Below are 21729 nucleotides of genomic sequence, written 5' to 3'. Positions count from 1 at the left end.
ATTCCACTGTGTTACTTAACATTCCAGTGGGGAAAAAAGTAATAATTGGTTAAATACGATACCAGTACGTTTACAGTGAGTTTGTTAATCCAAGAGTTTGATTAATAGTGAATTCAAGAGTAAGTTTTTTGAAATTCATCTATTTTGTGGAAATGCACGTGTGAAAATTTCAATTAATCTTTTTTCCCTTTCAGTTTTTCAGTTATGGAACAAAAATATTGTATCAAAACCTTGAAGCGTTTCAGTCTAAATTCTTCCCGCCCCTTCGAAAACCGATGCTACCACCTAATAGTTTTCAAGGAAAAGTGGCGTTTATTACCGGGGGAGGTACTGGCCTTGGTAAAGGAATGACAGCTCTTCTGTCCAGCCTAGGTGCTCAGTGTGTGATAGCCAGCCGGTAAGTCACGCTCACCAGTTGCCTGGCAAGAGTCTAGTATAAAACATTTCTGTGCCACAGTATTGAAAACACTATATGCCAGAGTTTTTTGATTTTCATCATCATTTTCTGTGAATATCCTTTAGATTATTTAAGTAAATCTCCTTGGAAAAATCAGTTATACTTGTAATGATAGAAATGCAGATGGGATCCTGATTTGCATTGGTTCAATTTAGGATTCTTCGACTTTACAATGGTGTGAAAGTAATACACATTCAGTAGAAACTGTACTTGAAGTTTTGAATTTGGAACCTTTACCAGGCTAATAATATGTGACAAGATACTCTGATGATGCTGGCAGTGAATTGTAGCTCTCAGTCAGCCACTCAGTCATGAGGGTAAATAACCGATACACTTCCGACCATCTTGTGCCCAGATAAACCTTCTGTTTTTCACTTTCAGTACAGTATTCAGTAAGTTTCTGTGAGATATTCAACACTTTATGATAAAACAGGCTTTGCATCAGGTGATTTTGCCTAACTATAGGCTAATGTGTTTAAGGTAGGCTAGGTTAAGCTATGGTGTGCAGTAGGTTAGGTGTATTAAATGCATTTTCAACTTACGGTGTTTTGAATTTATGGTGGGTTTATTGGGTGTAACCACATCATTAACTTGAGGAAGATCAGTAATGATTGATAATGGATAAGTTAAAAACTACTGTATTGAGGCTGCTTTTTTTTTCTTTCAATTTTTAGATAGGCTGAATAATAATCTGAATGACAAGTCACAATGTAATTTACAAAGGGCCAAAGGAATCTCTTTCAGATGTTTCCTTTCATGCAAATTGGCCAGAACATTTTTTTATATTGTAACATTTTTGCAAGTATTAAAATCTTATTTTCTTTGTAACACTACATAATTTATGCTTATGGTTTATTTTTCATGTTTCTTTTGAGAGTATGAAACTAAATGCATATAATGCTTTTATATCCATAAATTTGGTCTAAAATCTACTAACATAAATTTTATACATAACAGATTTCATATAGTATAATATAAGCTTACATTATATCATAAATGTATTTTCTTTCTAAAGCAGGCTTGGGCAAGGGAACAGAAATTATTGCAATTAAGAAAATTTATTTACTTTTTTTTTTCATGTTTTAAGTTTTTATTTAAATTTTAGTTAACATAGTATAATATTGGTTTCAAGAGTAGAATTTAGTGATTCATCACTTACATATAACACCAATGCTCATCACGAGGGCCCTTCTTAATATCCATCACCCAGCTAGCCCATCCCCCTGCCCACCTCCCCTCCAACAACCCTCTATTGGTTCTCTATTATTGTTAAGAGTCTTTTATTTGCCTCCCTCTTTTTTTTCCCCCATTCTTTGTGTTTATCTGTTTGGGTTTTTAAATTTCACACATGAGTGATATCACGTGGTATTTGTCTTTCTCTGATTCACTTATTTCACTTAGCATAATTTTCTCTAGCTCTATCCACATTGTTGCAGATGGCAAGATTTCATTCTTTTTGATGCCTGGGTAATATTCCATTGTCCATTTGTACACACACACACACACACACACACACACACACACACATACACACACACACCGCACTTCCTTATCCATTCATTAGTCGGTGGACATTTGACATTTGGGCTCTTTCCATAATTTGGCTATTGTTGATAATGCTGCTATAAATGTTAGGGTGCATGTACCCCTTTGAATCAGCATTTTTGTATTAAGGAAATAATTTTAAACTATGAGTAGATATAAAGCAACTAGTTTAAAAGTAAATAATTCAATAATTGAGTATCAAGTATACAAAAATTATACTAAATTAACTTGTGGAAAGTAAATTCATTCAAACTGATTCGTTTATAGATACAGCTTTTGTATTTTGTCAAAAATGCATGTGTTTAGGCTATAGATTCTCTTTGTTTTTAATTTATGGAATTCAGTTTATGGAATTAAAAAGAAAAATATAATATGAAGTCATTTCAGAATTCATGCAAAGTACCATATTTTTATTTCTAGAAAGATTGATGTTTTGAAAGATACGGCAGAACAAATTTCTTCTCAGACTGGAAATAAGGTACATTAAAAAGAGTTATTTAATTCGGATTTACCAATAAAACATGCTTAAGTAACTTTTTCATGCTTTTGGTTTAAGAAGTCTGGAAATTGTTGGATTTCTTTTTCTCTGTGTTATTTTTCAGGTTCATGCAGTTCAGTGTGATGTGAGGGATCCTGAAATGGTGCAAAACACTGTGTCAGAACTGATCAAAGTTGCGGGACATCCCGACGTAAGTTCAGTGCTGATGAGGCCAGAACAGGATGTTGATAACACCCACAAGAGTACTAAGGATGCACTCAGGAAATAAAATATGTACGTGAGCAAGTGCTGCATTGAGAAGCTATTTTCTTTCTTAAGGGAAGAGCCAGCTCTGCTCAGAGCAGGGAACAGTTTAGGTGAACTGCTATACCATTTCCTTTCAGAAATACTTAAAAAATGCATTTACAGTCATATAGAATAAACTTGATTTCACTTTATTTAATAAGATTATGAAATAAGAGCAATTATCCAACAACACAATATCTAGTTTAAATGATTCATGCTCTTTGCTTTTCCTAATAACTTTTGATTATCTCCATCAGTAGAGGAGAATAATACAAGTAAAGAAATCAATAAAATACTCCAGGTTTTTCCTTTTAAGACCCGAGTTGTGTATGAGTATTTGGTTGTTGTTTGGTTCACATATGGGAAAGAAGCAATTTCCTCCAGTAGTCTCAGAGAGCGCTCTTCTGAGTTAAAGATATTTTCAGACAGACCAGTAATATTGAGTCTGCTAATAGAGCTAGGTAGAATCTTTACTGATAGTGAAGAAACATGTTATCAAGCAAGAATTTCATTGGGTAAAGTAAGCCAAAATGTCACCAGAAATTAAAAGGCATTTTGAGATTCCTTGAAATACAGTGTAGATAAGTGGTAGACATGCTTAATCTGTATTTGTTTTCTTAATGATAGATTCTACCCTAATTTTGAGACAGGGAATAGGATTCTGAAATGTGGTAAATAACACAGGGGATTTTTACAGGCTCAAAAAAAGTAAAACTGAACCAAATCTTGTGGTTTTATTTCATAGCAGACTATCAATTTTACCTTAATGGTATTTGGATTAGTATGTTTTAGAAGTAAAAACTCTGGAGGGAAAATGTTCTTCCTTATCTAAAAATTTCTATAACTTGCCTTATTGCTTTATTAGATTGTGATAAACAATGCAGCAGGGAATTTTATTTCTCCCACTGAAAGACTCTCTCCTAATGCTTGGAAGACCATAACTGACATAGTTCTAAATGGTACTGCCTATGTGACTCTAGAAATTGGAAAGCAACTAATTAAAGCACAGAAAGGTATGTTTATTAATTCTTCATATATTGATTGAGTCCCTACTGCACACAGGTTCTGTGATAAGTCCTGGGATATTTACAGAAGTCAATAAGACATTGTTGGTATCTGTGCAACTCATAGGCTAATGGAGCAGAAAGATACCTAAATAATTACTGGATGTTATGATATGAGCTGTCATAAATATACATTTCATGTATGTTGGAAACCCAGAGATAAGAATGACTAACTCTCCCTAGGATGATTATCAGGTTGAGGAACAAGACACAATTTGAGCTGAATTTTCCAAGATCCTGATGTGGAGAAGTTGGGGTGAAAGGAGGGTGGCAAGTAAATGAAAATGTCCCAGGAAAGAGACCTGATAAACAGACATTTAGGGATTGATGAGAAATTTGATGTGGTTAGAGATAAGGAGGCGGAATGGTGGGAAATGAGTGGGGATGTGGATTGGGTGTAATTGGGAAAGTTCTCAATACCAAAATAGAAAATTTGATGTTGGGGTACCTGAGGGCTCAGTCAGTTAAGTGTCTCGGGTCATGATCTCATGGCTTTGTGAGTTCGAGGCCCACATTGGGCTCTGCTCTGGCAGCGAGGAGCCTGCTTGGGATCCTCTTGTCTCCCTCTCTCTCTGCCCTTCCCCCACTTGCACTGTCTCTGTCTCTCTCAAAATAAATAAATAAACTTAAAAAAAAAGAATAAAAAAAGAAAATTTGATGTTACTTGTGAAGGAAATGGGAGTTGTTTTCTTAGGGATTTCTCTTGAAGGTGTCTCCTTCAAGTCATGTCTTGGACTTGATGGAAGGGATACTGACAACAATGTGGGGGGTGGAAAAAATTAGGGAGACCATTCCGAAGGGTTTGTCTTTTCTTTTGGTATGTGGCCACATGACATGAGGGATAAATTAGGAGACATTTAGCAGATAAAATCAATAGGCCTTACTGATTACATGAGAGAATTTGTGCTGGGTGAATAGTTTGGATGATGATGCATCGCTGTGATTGAGAACACTGGGGAAAATAGATCTGCAAGGAAGTTACTAGAACATTTCTGTTTAGTACTATGAACAAACTATTCACGAAATATAAGTAGTAAATATATGTGTAATTTATGTATGTGTGTAACGTGTGTACATACTTATATGCCTAGAATCAGAGTATATTTGTTCATTTAATGGACACTTACTGATGACTTTTGTGTAACAGGTCCTGTACTATATGCACAAATGACAGAGGTGGATGAGACTCTGTCCCTGAACGAGGTGGGGGGAGGGTGCGGTGGGACTTGAAAGGGGTATTTCTTAGGGTAGAGAGCATTCTGAACAAGGAAAAGGGGGAAGAGTCCTTGAGGCTTGTGGAGAGAAGGGAAGGCATGGAGTTGGCCAGGTTCCTTCTGGTTTGGAAGCCTTTGCCTCATTAGATTCCATTTCTTCTGTACAGTGTGGATAAATCTCAAGCCAGCTTGAGAAAAAACGTAGGAACAGACAGAAGGATGCTGGAGAGGTGCTGGCTGTTTTTGTATGTGTACAACTGCCATCTTTTGTCCCTGAGCTCATTGAAATAGAAACTTCAGGTCACTTACTCCAGTTCCATTTGGAGCTTCCAAGATTTTTTTTTTTTTTTTTTGATCTTTTTCTTTCTCTGTCCTAGGATCCTTGACCTGTGTGCCTTTTGTCTCTCCTGTCTCCTATTTTTTCTCCTTATCTCTTACTCATTTCTCTATTTCTTTCTCTGTTTCTGTCAGCTCTTCATTCTTGGTTCCCTATTTCGTTCTTCATCTCGGTCTCTCTCACCTTTGTGTTTCTCTGCTCCATTGTCTCTTTTATTCCTTCCGCTGCCCATCTCTGTGACTCTTGATTTTTGTCTGACTCCCCCTTCTTTTCTCATTATTGTCGTTCATTTTAACAGACTATGATCTATTTTTACTCATCACATTGGATTAAAATTCTATGGGCTTCATTAAAAATATATGAGCTAAGACTTTTAAAGATGGAAGCCAGTTTTTATTCTTCCAAGATTCATGTCAGTTATTGATGCCATAACCTGACAGAGTTTGAAGGACTTGTACCACTGGGCTGTGGAGTACAGTGCACAGGGCCTATTCTGGTATTGGAGCGACAGTCAAGGAACTTAGGTGCTGATGATCTCTGAAGTGTGTCAAAGTGGAAGTCAGTTCAGAAGGCAGGCAGTCTTTGGTAATTTGTGGTCAGAAGTACGTTAGGTGGTCTGGAATCTAGGAAATTAGTTAAGGTTCTATATCCAGGGAACTCAGACTAGAGAAGGGAAGGCAACTGGAAGGCAGACATTGGCTGGCAGGGATTGGTGATGACATATGCTCTCAGAGAGGGGATAGCAGATGACTGAGGATCACAAGAGAGGTGACCTTAGCAGAGGCAGAGAAGCTAGAACTAGGACATTATTAAAGTATGTTTCTAAGTAGCATTGAAGCAAAGTTAATAATTATGAACAAATAAAAGATTTAGGAAACTCCTGGGGTGTCCAGGTGGCTCAGTTGGTTGAGCGTCCGACTTCAGCTCAGGTCCTATCTCACGGTTCGTGAGTTCGAGCCCCGTGTTGGGCTCAGTGCTGACAGCTCAGAGCCTGGAGCCTGCTTCAGATTGTGTCTCCCTCTCTCTCTTTCCCTCCCCCACTTGTGCTCTGTCTCTGTCTCTCTCTCTCTCAAAAATAAATAATAAACACTAAAAAAAAGATTTAGGAAACTCCTAAAGACGTTAGTCCAATGTACTCTTATAACCACAAAGGTTGGTAAATACATAGCTGATCCTTATTGGGAAGAATATTGAAAATATTATGCTGAGATCCATTAATCTCTAAGGTATCACGTATCAATGTAAAAATTAGTGAACAGTGTGGAAAAGGATACCTAATTTTATTAAAGAATTGAGAGAACTTGCAATGAAGAGAGACTAAAAAAGACACTAATAGAGGGTTTTATTTAAATGTAGTTGAGGAGACTACCTGTTGGGATGAGCACTGGGTGTTGTGTGGAAACCAATTTGACAATAAATTTCAAACTAAAAAAACTAAATAAATGTAGTCACAAAGGACATGGATAGGATAAATACTGAATTTTTACATGAAACCCTAGATCACTAGAAATAAGAGATACCTCCTGAAACTCAAAAGAGGTGATTTAAGGACGTGTAAAAAGTATTTTATTGAGGTAACACTAATAATACTTTATACCACTGTGGTACTATTTAATTTACAATGTACTTTTATATATCAGTGTGGAAATAGAATGAAATCAAGACTATTATAAGCTTATTAAAAAAGAATAAATAAATGCAAAACATAACTCAAATGTATTAATTTTAGCTTGTTAAAATTGAGGTAAAATTTGTATATAGTGAGATCCACAGATTTTTTTGTGTTCAAATTGAACTTTTAATAAGCTTATGCACTTAGGTAACCATCGTGCCAGGCAAGACATCTAACATTTTTACTGCTCCCAAGGGTTCCCTCTTCCATCTTCCACTTACTCCTCACTATTTTAGTTTTTAATACATTTTTATTTGGTTGTTTGTCTTTTCATTATTGATTTATAGAAATTCTTTGTTTAATCTGGACTGAGGACTTTGTCAGATATAGTATGTCTTTAGAATATTTTCTCCCAATCTGTTGCTTGTCTTTTCATTTCCTTATCAGTGTCTTTTGATGAGTTGAGGAAACTAAATTTTGATAAGTCCACTGAACGGTTTTGCAAATTGGCTCCAGGAGGTTGATTTCCCAACAGCAATTTATATGCATTTGTGCCACATTCTGGCCCACACTGGATTGGTTATATTACATTTTAGCCGTCCTCTGTAGTTGTCCCTCATTTGTGGTGTTAACTTACATTTCGTGACTAATGAAGTTGTGCATCTTTTCCTGTGGTCTTTGCATATATTCTTTGATGAAGTGTCTGTTCTAATCTTTTGTCCGTTTATTTATTAGGTGTTTGTCTTAGTATTGATTGAAAAGTTATTTTACATACTTTGAGTATAAATCTTTTATTAGTTACATGCTCCGCCAATATTTTTTTCTCAGTCTGTGATCTGTCTCGTTCTTAACAATGTCTTCTGAAGATAAAAGGTTTTTAATTTTGATGTTGTTCAGTTTAATGAAACTTTTCTTTTATGACTCATGCTTTTTGAGTTATCTAAGAGATCTTTCCTTCACCCAGGGTCACAATTAATTTCTCCATTGTTTTCTTCTGGAACTTTTATAATTTTCACTGTTACAATTAGGTCATGATCCATTTTGAGTTAATGTTTGCATGTGGTATGAGATAACAGTCAGGATTAATTTTTTGCATATATCTGTCCATCCTTTCCTCATTGAAATACTTTGGTACTTTGGTGGAAAATCAGTTGATATAAATGTAGGTCAATTTCTGACCTCTCTATTCTGTTCAGTTGATACATCTATCATTATTTGATTACTTAGCTTTATAATGTATACATATATATATATAGATTAGCTTTATATTAATTTGACATCAGGTATTGTGAGTCCTCCAACTTTATTCTTTTTTCAAAATTGCTTTCACTATTGTATGTCCTTAGCCTTTTCATATAAATTTTAGAATTCAATAATTTTTATGAAAGAGTCTCCTGAAATTTTGACCAGGAGTCAAAATTTACAGATTTATACATTATAGATTATAGATTTATAGATTATATTGAGGAGAAGTGATATTTTGACAATATCGTCTTTCAGTCAGTCTGCATGCAGTATCTTTCTATTTGTTTAGGTCTTTAATCTCTGTCAGCAATGTTTTGCTCTTTTCAGTGTGTAGGTCTTATTTCTGCCAAAGAATTTTATATTTTTGGTGTTATGTTAAAGGATATTGTTTTCTAAATTTTATTTTATAATTGTTTGCTTCTAGTATTTAAAAATATGGTGGACTTGTTTTTGTACATCGACCTTTTTTCTGTGAGCTTGCTAAAATTAATTAATAGTTCTTACGGCTTTTTTGGTAGATTCCTTAGGATTTTCTATATTCTTGATAATCTTAAAAATTTTTTTTATGTTTATTTTTAGAGAGAGAGAGAGAGAGAGAGAGAGAGAGAGAGAGAGTGGGGGAGGGGCAGAGAGAGAGAAGGAGACACAGAATCTGAATCAGACTCCAGTCTCTGAGCTGTCAGCACAGAGCCCAATGTGGGGCTCGCACCCACAAACTGTGAGATCATGACCTGAGCTAAAGTCAGATGCTTAACTGACTGAGCCACCCAGGCACCCCTATTGATAATTGTTTGTGAAAAAAGTCAATCTTTATACCTTCCTTTCTAATCTGTATTTAGTTTCCTTGCCTTATTTTACCAGCTGGGACCTCCAGTACGATGTTGAATAGCAGTGGTGAAAGTAAATGTTTTATCTTGATATCAGGAGGAAACCACTCAGTCATCATTAATTATGAGTTTACCTGTAGGTTTCCCTAAGTGTTCCTTATCAGTTGAGGAAATTTGCTTCTGTATCTAGTTTGCTGATTTTTTTTTTCTTAAATCATGAATAGGCATTTGTCAAATCTTCTGTTTATTGACATGCCCAGCTTTAAAAACCTGTTAGTATGGTGAATTCCATTGATTAATTTCTTAATTTTTTTTTTAAATTTACATTCAAGTTAGTTATCATATAGTGCAACAATGATTTCAGGAGTAGATTCTTTAATGCCCCTTACCCATTTAGCCCATCCCCCCTCCCACAACCCTTCCAGCAACCCTCTGTTCTCCATATTTAAGAGTCTCATGTTTTGTCCCCCTCCCTGTTTTTATATTATTTTTGCTTTGCTTACCTTATGTTCATCTGTTTTGTCTCTTAAAGTCCTCATATGAGTGAAGTCATATGATATTTGTCTTTCTCTGACTAATTTCACTTAGCATAATACCTTCCGGTTCCATCCACGTAGTTGCAATTGGCAAGATGTCATTCTTTTTGATTGCCGAGTAATACTCCATTGTATGTATATATGTGTATATATGTATATGTATATATATACATATACACACACCACGTCTTCTTCATCCATTCATCCATCGATGGACATTTGTGCTCTTTCCATACTTTGGCTATTGTTGATAGTGCTGCTATAAACATTGGGGTGCATGTGCCCCTTTGAAACAGCGCACCTGTATCCCTTGGATAAATACCTAGTAGTGCAATTGCTGGGTCATCAGGTAGTTCTATTTTTAACTTTTTGAGGAACCTCCATACTGTTTTCCAGAGTGGCTGCACCAGTTTGCATTCCCACCAGCAGTGCAAAAGAGACCCTCTTTCTCCACATCCTCACCAACATCTGCTGTTGACTGAGTTGTTAATGTTAGCCATTCTGACAGCTGTGAGGTGGTATCTCATTGTGGTTTTGATTTGTATTTCCCTGATGGTGAGTGATGTTGAGCATTTTTTCATGTGTCAGTTGGCCATCTGGATGTCTTACCTGGAGAAGTGCCTATTCATGTCTTTTGTCCATTTCTTCACTGGATTATTTGTTTTTTAGGTGTTAAGTTGGTAAGTTCTTTATAGATTTTGGATACTAACCCTTTATCAGATATGTGGTTTGCAAATATCTTCTCCCATTCCATCGGTTACCTTTTAGTTTTGCTGATTGTTTCCTTCACTGTGCAGAAAGAAGCTTTTTATTTTGATGATGTCCCAATAGTTCATTTTTACTTTTGTTTCCCTTGCCTCCAGAGACGTGTTGAGTAAGAAGTTGCTGTGGCCAAGGTCAGAGAGGTTTTTGCTTGCTTTCTCAAGGATTTTGATGGCTTCCTGTCTTACGTTTAGGTCTTTCATCCATTTTGAGTTTATTTTTGTGTATAGTGTAAGAAAGTGGTCCAGGTTCATATCTCTGCATGTCGTTGTCCATTTTTCCCAGCACCACTTGCTGAAGAGACTGTCTTTATTCCATTGGATATTCTTTCCTGCTTCATCAAAGATTAGTTGGCCATAGGTTTGTGGGTCCATTTCTGGGTTCTCTATTCCGTCCCATTGATCTGAGTGTCTGTTCTTGTGCCAGTACCATGCTATCGTGATGATTACAGCTTTGTAATACAGCTTGAAGTCCATAATTTTTGAATTTTTAAACCAACATTGCATTCTGAATCTAAATCCTGCTTGGTTATGATATATTATCCTATTTGTATATTGGTAGATTTGTTTCACTAAAATTTTCTTAAGGCTCACTTTTTCAGCTTCCAGCTATTACTTTTAACTGAGGTTCTTAGAGCTGTAACAGTGCTTTTTCAGTTTAGGGATCAGCCAATTATTTGAGGGCAATTTGTATGCAAATGTTGCTTCCTCTTTTCACCTGCTCTGGCAGTCCTCACCTCTGTTTTTTGTGAACAGATGATGTGTTGGCTATAGCCCTGCTTTTTGAAATTGATTATCATGTTTAAGCTATGTCCAAAACATGTCTCCTTCATGTACCACTGTCAAAAACATAGTACATGAGTGTTCAGAACAGCCTGATAAATGTCATTTTTGGCTGCTTATCAGAATTTTAAATTACTTGTTTGGGCACCTTGGTGGCTCTGTCAGCTGAGTGTCCGATTTCAACTCAGGTCATGATCTCAGGTTCGTGAGTTCGAGCCCATGTTGGGAACCTGGAGCCTGGAGCCTGCTTCAGGTTCTGTGTTGCCCTCTCTCTCTCTGTGCCCCTCCCCCTCTTGTGTGTGTGCTCTCTTTCTCTCTCTCAAAAATAAATATTTAACATTATAAACATTAAAAAATTACTTGACATTGAAGTTAAAATATTGGCCACATACCCATTATTATCTTTTAAAAATGTGTTTGTCTGGAGGCACCTGAGTGGCTCAGTCAGTTAAGTGTCCAACTTTGGCTCGGGTCATGATCTCACAGCTCATGAGTTCAAGCCCTTTGTTGGGCTCTGTGCTCACAGCTTAGAGCCTGGAGCTTTGGGATTCTGTATTTCCCTCGCTCTCTGCCCCTCCCCTACTCTCACTCTGTCTCTGTCTCTCTTTCTCTCTCAAAAGTAAATAAATTAAAAAAAAATTATTTAAAAAATATTTGTTTGGATTTTATTCAAATAAAACATTTTTTCTTAAATCCTATTATAGGTTAGCCTACCCAGATATTGTACTTGATTTTGGACTAACTTTGGTAATTGAGTCACATGGAGTACTTTATACCAAGAAGCTAGAATTCCTTCCACATAGGACCATTTGAGAATTCTGTAGTCATCACTGCCACTTATATAATTACTAAATAAAGGTAGAATACCCAACAGGTGTTAGAATATGGAACAAGCAAAAAGCAAAATATTATTTGTAAGGAAATGTTTTAACTTTAGCCGTATTTTCTTCCTCTCTCCCTTCCTTCTTCCTCCTTCCTTCTTGCCTTTCATCTTTCCTTTTTTTTAAACACCAAACAGGGGCGCCTGGGTGGCTCAGTCGGTTAAGCGTCCAACTTCAGCTCAGGTCATGATCTCGCGGTCCGTGAGTTTGAGCCCCGCGTCAGGCTCTGGGCTGATGGCTCAGAGCCTGGAGCCTGCTTCCGATTCTGTGTCTCCCTCTCTCTCTGCCCCTCCTCCGTTCATACTCTGTCTCTCTCTGTCTCAAAAATAAAAATAATCATAAAAAAAAAAGCAAACATTTATTGTTTATTCTGTATCAGATTTTGTTCTAAATGCTAAACATTTATTAGCTCATTTAATACTTGCAGTGACTGTAAAGTGTGTACTATTTTATTCCCTTATAGTTACACGTGGCTCAGAATTAGTCTTTTTTATATATGAGGTAGATGCTTTAAATTCTCAATTCTCCATTCCTGTCGCCACGAGTTCCTAACTTACCACTAAGCACGAAAGGTGATGCTTTGTATATGAAACATTTCTGAGAGCCACAAAAACAAGAGGAATTGAGGGCGTATTTAACAGCTCTTTTGGTTATGTCTGTCAGCGTTACTACTGGAATAAAACAAGATGACCAGTCATTTGGCAAAATCACTGGTATGGAAGCAAGTGCACCTTGTTGCACAAGCAAGGAAGAGTAGACCAGGAGTAGAGTGTGGCCTTCTTATTTTTCAGTAGTATGAGTGCAAGTTAAATGCTGTCTAGATTTTAAAGAATATTAGGACCATATGGACACATTTCTGTGTATTGTGTCCAGTCCTTCCTTAGAATACTGGGTGCATTTAAAGAATGTTTAAAAGTACGTTTCTACTCATCATTCAGAATTTATTAGGACAGCATCAGTATCATTTTCAAAAATCACTTTTTGCCAGAGTTATCTCACTTAGTTTGATGGCACATTTCAAATTCATTTGTTTAAAATTTTAAAAAAAAATTTATTTATTTTTGAGAGAGAGAGACAGAGAGAGGGAGACACAATCCGAAGCAGGCTCCAGGCTCCGAGCTGTCAGCACAGAGACCGACATGGGGCTCGCACTCGTGAACCGGGAGATCATGACCTGAGCTGAAGTTGGGTGCTTAACCGAATGAGCCATCCAGGCGCCCCTCAAATTCATTTGTTAAAATTTCTTGTAGCAACCATGTACCTTACTTGGGTGTATTATGAAGATAATATAAAGGTAAAGTGATTTGGAAATTTTGAAGGGAATCTTTTTTTCTTTTAAACTATGTAATTGGAAGTTTCTTAGGCAGTTTTAGTAGTGGTTAAGGGTGTAGGCTCTAGAATCACACTGCCTGTTCCCATCCTGCTTACATCGCTTGATAGTACTGTGAATTTGGGCAAGTTACTTTTCTGTGCCTCAGTCTTTTCTTCTGTAAATTGGGGATAATATAGAACCTTCTTCCTAGGATTGCTGCGATGGTTAAATGAACTAGTGCGTGTAAAGTGTTAAGAACAGTGCCTGGCCCAGGCTAGTGCTCAGTTAAGTGTTAGCTATTAAAGAAAACGTTATGTTCCACCAAGATAAGTGTATGTTTACTACCTCAGTTACAAGGGTGCCATGAAATGCCTAAAGTTGAGACCAGGACCCATAATTAAAGTAGACTAGAAAAACCAGAGTCCTGATACTACTTATTGTAATTAAACTTTCAAGTTTCAATCTATGTGAATAATGTGTTTATATTAAATGTTCAACTGAGATAATTCTTTACTTAGTAGATAATATTTTTTAGAAGAGTTATTCTGGTTTTTTAAGTTATATAATCCTCCTTTGAATAACTTTTAGAGCAATGATGATTTTTAGATTTAAGTTTAATCTGAGCTTCTATTGAAAAATGGCTAAGAGATGAGGTCTTCTGTGCCCTAATCAAAAAGGCAGAGCAGTGCAGTATTTTCTCTTTTTGCCATGATTGTCAGTAAAATTAATTGCTGGCAATAATGGAAGAGGAAAGCCACAAACAATAGCTCAATTGTGTGTTTAGGAAGTATAAGGAGTTCAGTGTTAGGTATGTGTAACATATAATGCCTGGAGAGGCAAGAAATGAGGGTAAGGGGTTTGGAGTTTACCCTCTGGAGATTAGTAAAGTTTAATTGAAGGATCTTAAGAAGAGATACGTTCTGACTGGAGATTGAAGCATGATTTATGATTGAGGGGAGAGCCCAGTGAAGAGAAGTGTTAAAGGAGAAAGAAACAAGAACCAATGAAAGGATGGTCTAGTCCCTGGAGCTGTGAATTAGAAACACAGGTGTAGGGTCTTACTCTGGATAATGAAAGAGCTGATGAGCAGTGTTGAGAGCCAGGTGAAATTGCGGATGTATCTTTCCAGTGGCATTCACTCACAGTTGTAACAGTGTAACAGTCCCTTCTAAGAGTGGAGAAGGCAGTTCTGGTATTGAGGAGTTGAGGATTGAGGTCTTCAGACAACATGGTAGCTAGGCATTAAGTGATTAATTCAGTAATTGTCTACGTGGCAAATAGGCAAGTTAGACCGGGAGTGAATTATAAGCCTAAGGAATATGAGAGGAAAAGCACCCGGAATTTATAATGAGGTCTTAAGGAACACATATAGTATGAGGGTGTGAGAGTGCTGGAAGGGCAGGATCCAGAGAGTGAGGGAGGCACTGTAGCAATATTTTGGCATGTGATGGCAGAGCTCAGGTTGTGGCAGGGTAGCAGGGAAGCTTGTTGGGGATGAGGAGATCGTAGAGCTGTGAGATTTCTAATCTTGTCCTCCTGGTGTTTGAAATCTACCAAGATGATGACAGAGGTTGAGTTTGAGATGTGGCTACAGATCCTTGTATAGGTTTAAGGCCAGGAGTCAAATTTCAGTGAAATTGGCAGAGTAGCTAGGAAGTCAGTTGAAGTTACAGTTAGTAATTAAAAAGCTGGATATTATCAGTTTCAAAATGGTGCACTTTTTTTTGCATGAGGGTAAAAGATTGATAGGTAGCAACGATTAATGAGCAATCTTTAGGATGTTTCTTTATTTTTGAGACAGAGAGAGAGAGAGAGAGAGAGCGAGAGCAGGGGCAGAGAGAGAGGGAGACACAGAATCAAAGCCCGCTCCAGGCTCTGAGCTGTCAGCACAGAGCCCGAGGCGGGGCTTGAACTCACGGACCTCGAGATCATGACCTGAGCCGAAGTCAGATGCTTAACAAACTGAGCCACCCAGGTGCCTCTAACAATCTTTATTTTGACCTTTTAGCACTATTTTTCATTCTTTAAAGTCCTGCTGTATTTTTCCACTGTGCAGCATTAACCCTATTGGAATAGTATAGTTTCCAAATTTTACCTCCTTTTTACACTCATAGAATTAAAAGAAGCACTGTCGTCTCATTGCAGGCAGTGGGTGACCCAGATCTTCTAGGTTGAGAAAATAAAACCTAAAAGGAGAAAGTAGAGGACAACATCTTTTATATAAAATGGCTTAATTCCTCTTCTCCCACACCTTAATAAACATTTGTTTAATGTGAATCAGAACTTATAGCACTTTCTTTTTTTAATTAAAATATTTTTTTAATGTTTATTTATTTTGAGAGAGCGAGCGAGAGTGGGGGAGGGACAGAGAGAGAGGGAGACAGAGGATCTGAAGTGGTCTCAGAGAGCCTGATGCAGGTCTTGGACCATGAGCTCATGACCTGAATCGAAGTTGGACACTTGACCAGCTGAACCACCCAGGCACCCTTGGAGCACTTTCTACTGGAGCATTTGCTTTGTATAAGCAAAAGTAGCTTTTATGATTTTGCTGTAAGAGTGATGCGGTTCGCCTCTGTTGTCAGTGTAGTGTGATTGTGTACATGAATGTTCGACATCCTTCCTTTTGCACAGTGATTTTGGAAGGAAAATAATTTTCACAGCACTAAAAGAGGCTGAGTTTGATATACAAAAGGAGTTACCATAATGACATCTTCTCATGTCCTCAAAATGGTACTCCTGCCCCCTTCTCCACCCCCGTATTGTCCAGGATGTGCTGAGTTTTGTTGCTACTTTGGAAAATGCAGAGGGGAAGAGAAGCTAGATATTTTTGGAGGAGGAATAAAACTTATCTGAATATTCTTCAAATTATTTTTATTGTAGTCTTTCACACTTATTGTCCTTTAAATTTCTTAAAGCATATGTTGTTTTATAAGATATATATATATATGTCCACGATATATTACACTTGGAGTATTATCTAGTTTAGTGGCTAAAAAAATAGAAAATCAGTGATTTCTTAGCAGCTAAAGATTATTATTTTAAACTTTCATTCATTTAGTCAATTTATGGAGAATGTATTATGTCCCAAGCACTGTTGATTACTGTATGTTTTGTGTCACTTTCTAATACAGCTTTATACTGTCAGTTATTTTCAAGACATTTGGAAAACAAAAACTGTAAATATTGACTGATTTACTGTTTCTGACATTCATCATTCCATCTGAAGATTTGAGTTTCTATTTAGTATCATTTTCATTTTGCTTGAAGAACTTTTTCAATATTTCTTTTAGTATGCATTTGCTGGCATTGATTCTTTCAGATTTTTTTGTCAGAAAATACACTTTCATTTTTTAAAAAAAAATTTTAATGTTTATTTTTTGAGAGAGAGAGAGGGAGAGAGACAGCATGAATGTGGGAGGAGCAGAGAGAGAGGGAGACACAGAATCTGAAGCAGGCTCCAGGCTCTAAACTCATAGACTGTGAGATCATGACCTGAGCTAACTTTGTTTCTGATGATATCAGTGAATAGTTTTGTTTTGTTTTGTTTTTTGTTTTTTTTTTTTTTTTTGAGAGAGAATGCCAGCATGAACAGGGAAGGGGCAGAGGGAGAGGGACAGAGAGAATCTTAAGCAGGCTCCACATCCAGCACAAGGGTTTGGTCTCACTATCATGAGATCATGACCTAAGCCAAAATGAAGAGTTGGATGTATAACTGACTGAGCCACCCAGGTACTACTGTTAGTGAATATTTCTAATATCTGTTCCCTTGTTTATGTTTTTTACTGTTTCCTCTGGTTCTATTAAGATTTTCTCTTTGGGGAACCTGGTTGGCTCAGTAGGTGGAGTATGCGACTCTTGATCTCAGGGTTGTAAGTTCGCGCTCCACATTGGGTATGGAGATTACTTAAAAATAAAATCTTAAAGAAAAAAAAAGATTTTCTCTTTATCACTGGTTTTGAGTGACTGATATGATATGCCTTGGTATGGTTTTCTTTGTATTCATCTTACCTAGGATTTGTTTAGCTCCCTGGATCAATATAGATTTTACCAAATATGAAAAGTTTTCAGTCTTTATTTCTCCAAGTGACTTTTCTTCCCCTTCCTTCTGGGACACCAATTGTACATATGCTAGCATGCTAGGTACTGTTCTACAGCTCACTGAAGCTCTGGTTATTTTTTTCCCTTCCCAACTATTTTCCTTTCACTCTCCTCCATTTTCACTGATTGCTGATGCTATGTCTTCAAGACAGTGGATCTTTTCTTCTACAAATAAGCCCATTCATGTAATTTTTCATTTCAGATATTGTATTTTTTTTTCTTTAGAATTCCTATTTGGTTTATTTTTGTATTTTTATTGATTTTTTATTATACTCATTTTCCTTGAAATCTTTTAGCATATTTATAATATCATTTTAAAGGTCTTTGTCTGCCAATTCTATCTTTTGTAGCATTTCTGAGACTCTATTAACTGATTTTTCTCCTGGTTATGTTTGTGTCTTTTTTGTGTAGCGATTTTTGACTGCATGCTATGAATGTTATGTTGTTGAATGTGTGTGTGTTTATTAAAATTTTCCTTTGAAATGTGTTGAGTTTTATTTTAGCAAACAGTTCAGTTACTTGTGGATCAGCTTGGTCATTTCGGTATTCATTTTTAAGCTTTATTTGCATCCGTGTAGGGTAGTCTTTACTTTTGAGCTAATTTAACACTCCTAGTAAGGCATGGCCTTTCTGAATTCTCCACTGAAAGTCCTGGATGTTCAGTGAGGCTACTTTGAACTCCCTTCTCTCCCAGCCCTATGTGAAGTCTGGGACTTGTTCAGCTTCCAGCTCCCTGGCACTTGTTCTTCACCTGGCCTCGTGAAGTCTCCTCCTAGACACGGACAGCTTGCTGTTTGACCAAAGACTCAAAGAGACACTGTGCAGATTTCTAGAGTTCTCTATCTGCATACTTCTCTCCTTGGGGGATCTCTCCTCACAAATTTCAGCTTCCTCAGTCTCCCCAAACTCTGATCTCTGTCTCCTCAACTCAGTGAGAATGCCATATTTCACTTGTATTTCTCTTCCTTATCTCACAGTCTGTATCAGTCTGTATAGTATATGTGTACGGTGTGTGTGTGTGTGTGTGTGTGTGTGTAGTATTGTATGTTTGTGGTATATATTACATCGTAGAGTATATAGTATATGTATCGTACCTTTAGACAAAAATCTGGGGTGGCCTGAGGGCTCACTTCATGTGTTTTTCTTCTCTCGGGTCACTGTCTTTCCCTGCCTGCTGTATGGTATCTGAAAATAGTTGTATCATGTAATTGTATGTGTTATGTAGACGTTTACAGGAGGAGGGCAAGTCCATCGTGGCTGGAAGCCGAAGTCCCTGCTAATATAGTTGTGATTCTAATTTATTCTTACTTAAGTGGGTGCTTGGTTAATGGAAATCCCATCCAGCTGACTATGCAGGGGGTTATATAGGGCCATGCCTCTGAGGTTTGGGCCTCGATATTGACTCACCCGGTATAGAATGTCGAGTAAACACAGACTAGGCTGCCTTGATGGACAGCAAGATTACTAGCAAGATGTAGCAGTTTTAGAGATTACTTTTTCATTAATTTAGGGCTACTGAAGTTTTACAAAATGCTACATTTTTGTTATATCCTCTTGAATCAGATCCCATCCTTATAAACCATGCTTTCCTGACGTGCATAGATTTGGCCATATTGTTAATTACTATATCCTTTTCCAATTTCAGGAGCAGCATTTCTTGCTATTACAACCATCTATGCTGAAAGTGGGTCGGGTTTTGTAGTACCAAGTGCTTCTGCCAAAGCGGGTGTAGAGGCCATGAACAAGTGAGTACTCCTATGTTAATCCCATCACTGAAGATAAACAGTGTACTTTGGTAGTTCATGGAGCTAAATTTCTTCATTCTAGTCTCCATCCAGAGAAAAGTAAACAAAGATTAATTTGGATTTACTTGAAAACATACTTTCTGTTTCTTGGATGAGTCCTATTTGTCAAGGTCAGCACTGCCCGATAGAACTTTCTGCGGCAATGGAAACGTTTTATAACTCGGCACTATCCAACAGCCACATATGAACCTTTGAATTGTGGCTACAGTGACTAAGAACCTAAATTTTATTTAATTTTAATTACTTTAAAATGAAAATTAAGATTAGATAGCTACATGTAGCTAGTGGCTATCATATTAGATAGCACAGGAGTACAGCCTTTTTGTTCTCCCATATACCTTTATCTTTAGTCTGTTTCTGATCTCTATTAAACACACCTTCATCCTTTTATTGTACCTGCTGTGTGAGATTCATAGGACTAACATAAACCAGTCACCACTGCCAGATCTTGTGGCCTTTTCTCAGCAGCATATGATAGCTCTTTGAATCTGTTCCCCATCAACCTTTGCCACTGTTTTTGTGGTAATGTCAGTTGTCATCATGGCTTACTGTAATAGCCCTCTAATGTGTTTCTCTGCTACCAGTCTTTTCCCTCTTTATTTTTTATGCATATTCCCACCAGAATCATCTCTCTAAAAATACAGGTATGCCTATGATACTCCCTAGCTAAAATCTTAGATCATTTTTCCATGACTCTTTAGAATAAAAGCCAAAACTCACTATGGCATTCTAAATAAACTGGTCCCTGACCTTTGTTTATTCACTGACTAATTGGATAAATATTTATTTTGTGCCTTTTGTGTGCCTGACACTATGCTGGGTACCAGCAATACGATACGATAGTGATAGAAGTAGAATAGTCCTCACCCCGACCTGAGTGTATAGTCTTATGCCATTTTTCTTGTGTTTTAATTTCCATTGAACTGTTCTGTATTTCCTTAAATATGCCGTGCATTTTCATCTCTCTGTGCTTGGGCTATGCTGCTGTTGGAATTTGCTGTGATATTTTCCCTACTTTCAAGGCTGTCATCATATCACTTCCTCTGTGATGTTTTCTCTCATTTCTTTAGAACAGAATGAATTATTCTCTACTCTGTGTACCCTTACAACTTTATTTTTGTCTAGTGAGAAGACTAACACACCAATAAATAAATGCCACCCATTGTTATAGATTCTAAAATGAAGGTAGTGTACCAATGAGGGGCACAGGGAAGGACACGCAAGACTCCTTTTTAACATCCTGTCCAAGCTGTCTGACTTCCCCACTAGAATGTGAGTTCTGTGAGGGAGAAGCCTTATTCATCTCTATATACTTATTTCTTGGCAAGGTCTGATGTGTAGCTCTTGCTCCTTGCTGGCTGAACTGCACAATTATTCTCTTTCCCAAGTAGTCTCAAAATTCTTTTTAACGTTTAAATCAGTAACATATATTTATTTGAGATACAAAGACATATTACTATACTTACAAGTCGAGTCTTAGTGTGAATAGAGATAATTACCTTTTTTTTAAGGTCAGATGGTATTAGAAATAAGGAATTAGAACTTGACTATTTTGGCATCATTTGTATAGTATCACTATTTGTCTTGGGTGCCTGGGTGGCTCAGTCGGTTAAGTGTCCAACTTCTCTTGATTTCGTTCGGCTCAGGTCATCAACTCATTCGGGAGATGGAGCCCTCCATCGGGCTCCGTGCTGAGCATGGAGCCTGCTTAAGATTCTCTCTCTGTCCCTCTCTCCGTGCCCCCCACCCCCATCACGTGTGCGTGCTCTCTCAAAAAATATTTTCGTCTTGTTAGGACCTTTGATCTTGTTAGAAGTTTCAGTTTCATGTCCTTTAAGGTCTATGATTCTGTGCTGCTTGTTCTTTTGTTTTGTTTTGTTTTATTACTGCATAGTGTATTGCATGAAATAGATACTCAGTAAACGTGTACTTCCTCTCCAGCCTGCATTCCCATCAGTTCTCTTCTCATACTTTATGGTACATGGTCCTACTGAATAAGGCCTTATAAGTCCCCAAATACTGCATGTTGTTTGTGCCTTTGTGCTTCACTCATTCTGGCCCATATGCCTGGGCTATCTTTTGTTTTCCATCCTATGCTCTGGTATCTCCCATCCTGTTTTCCTCCCCCTTGCCTCTCACCATAAACTCCTACTCCTTCAAGTGTTAACTCAAATATCACCTCCTCCAGGAAGCCTTCCTTCTCACTCTCAGTAGACTGAAGTACTTCTTCCTTTAAGCAGTCATGGCACACCTTACATAATTCCCAGAAGAGTAACTACTTTGTGATATAACTGAGCTGTCTTCTTTTGAGAGAATAAGACTGCTCTCTTGAGAGCAGGGACTGCCTTTCTTTGAGGGTAAGTAACACTTATAAAGTATTATCAGCCCACAGTAAGTACATGATAAACATCTGTTGATTTAACAACAATAATGGCTAACATATAATGAGTATATTATGCTTAGCATCT

The 21729-nt window shown here is 37.2% G+C and overlaps 1 protein-coding gene across 1 annotated transcript in view; it reads left to right on the top strand.

Moving 5' to 3' along the window:
* DECR1 (2,4-dienoyl-CoA reductase 1) overlaps positions 1 to 21729 on the top strand; it is a 38706-nt gene that overhangs the window by 11550 nt on the left and 5427 nt on the right. The window contains exons 2-6 of the mRNA XM_015082983.3: positions 195 to 397; positions 2423 to 2480; positions 2605 to 2691; positions 3652 to 3799; positions 19102 to 19201. Of these exons, the coding sequence (XP_014938469.1) occupies positions 195 to 397; positions 2423 to 2480; positions 2605 to 2691; positions 3652 to 3799; positions 19102 to 19201 (596 nt within the window). The remainder of the gene's footprint in view (positions 1 to 194; positions 398 to 2422; positions 2481 to 2604; positions 2692 to 3651; positions 3800 to 19101; positions 19202 to 21729) is intronic.

Source organism: Acinonyx jubatus, chromosome F2 (genome assembly GCF_027475565.1).
Source record: "Acinonyx jubatus isolate Ajub_Pintada_27869175 chromosome F2, VMU_Ajub_asm_v1.0, whole genome shotgun sequence".
NCBI lineage: Eukaryota > Metazoa > Chordata > Mammalia > Carnivora > Felidae > Acinonyx > Acinonyx jubatus.
This window is presented reverse-complemented; position numbering and strand designations above follow the sequence as displayed.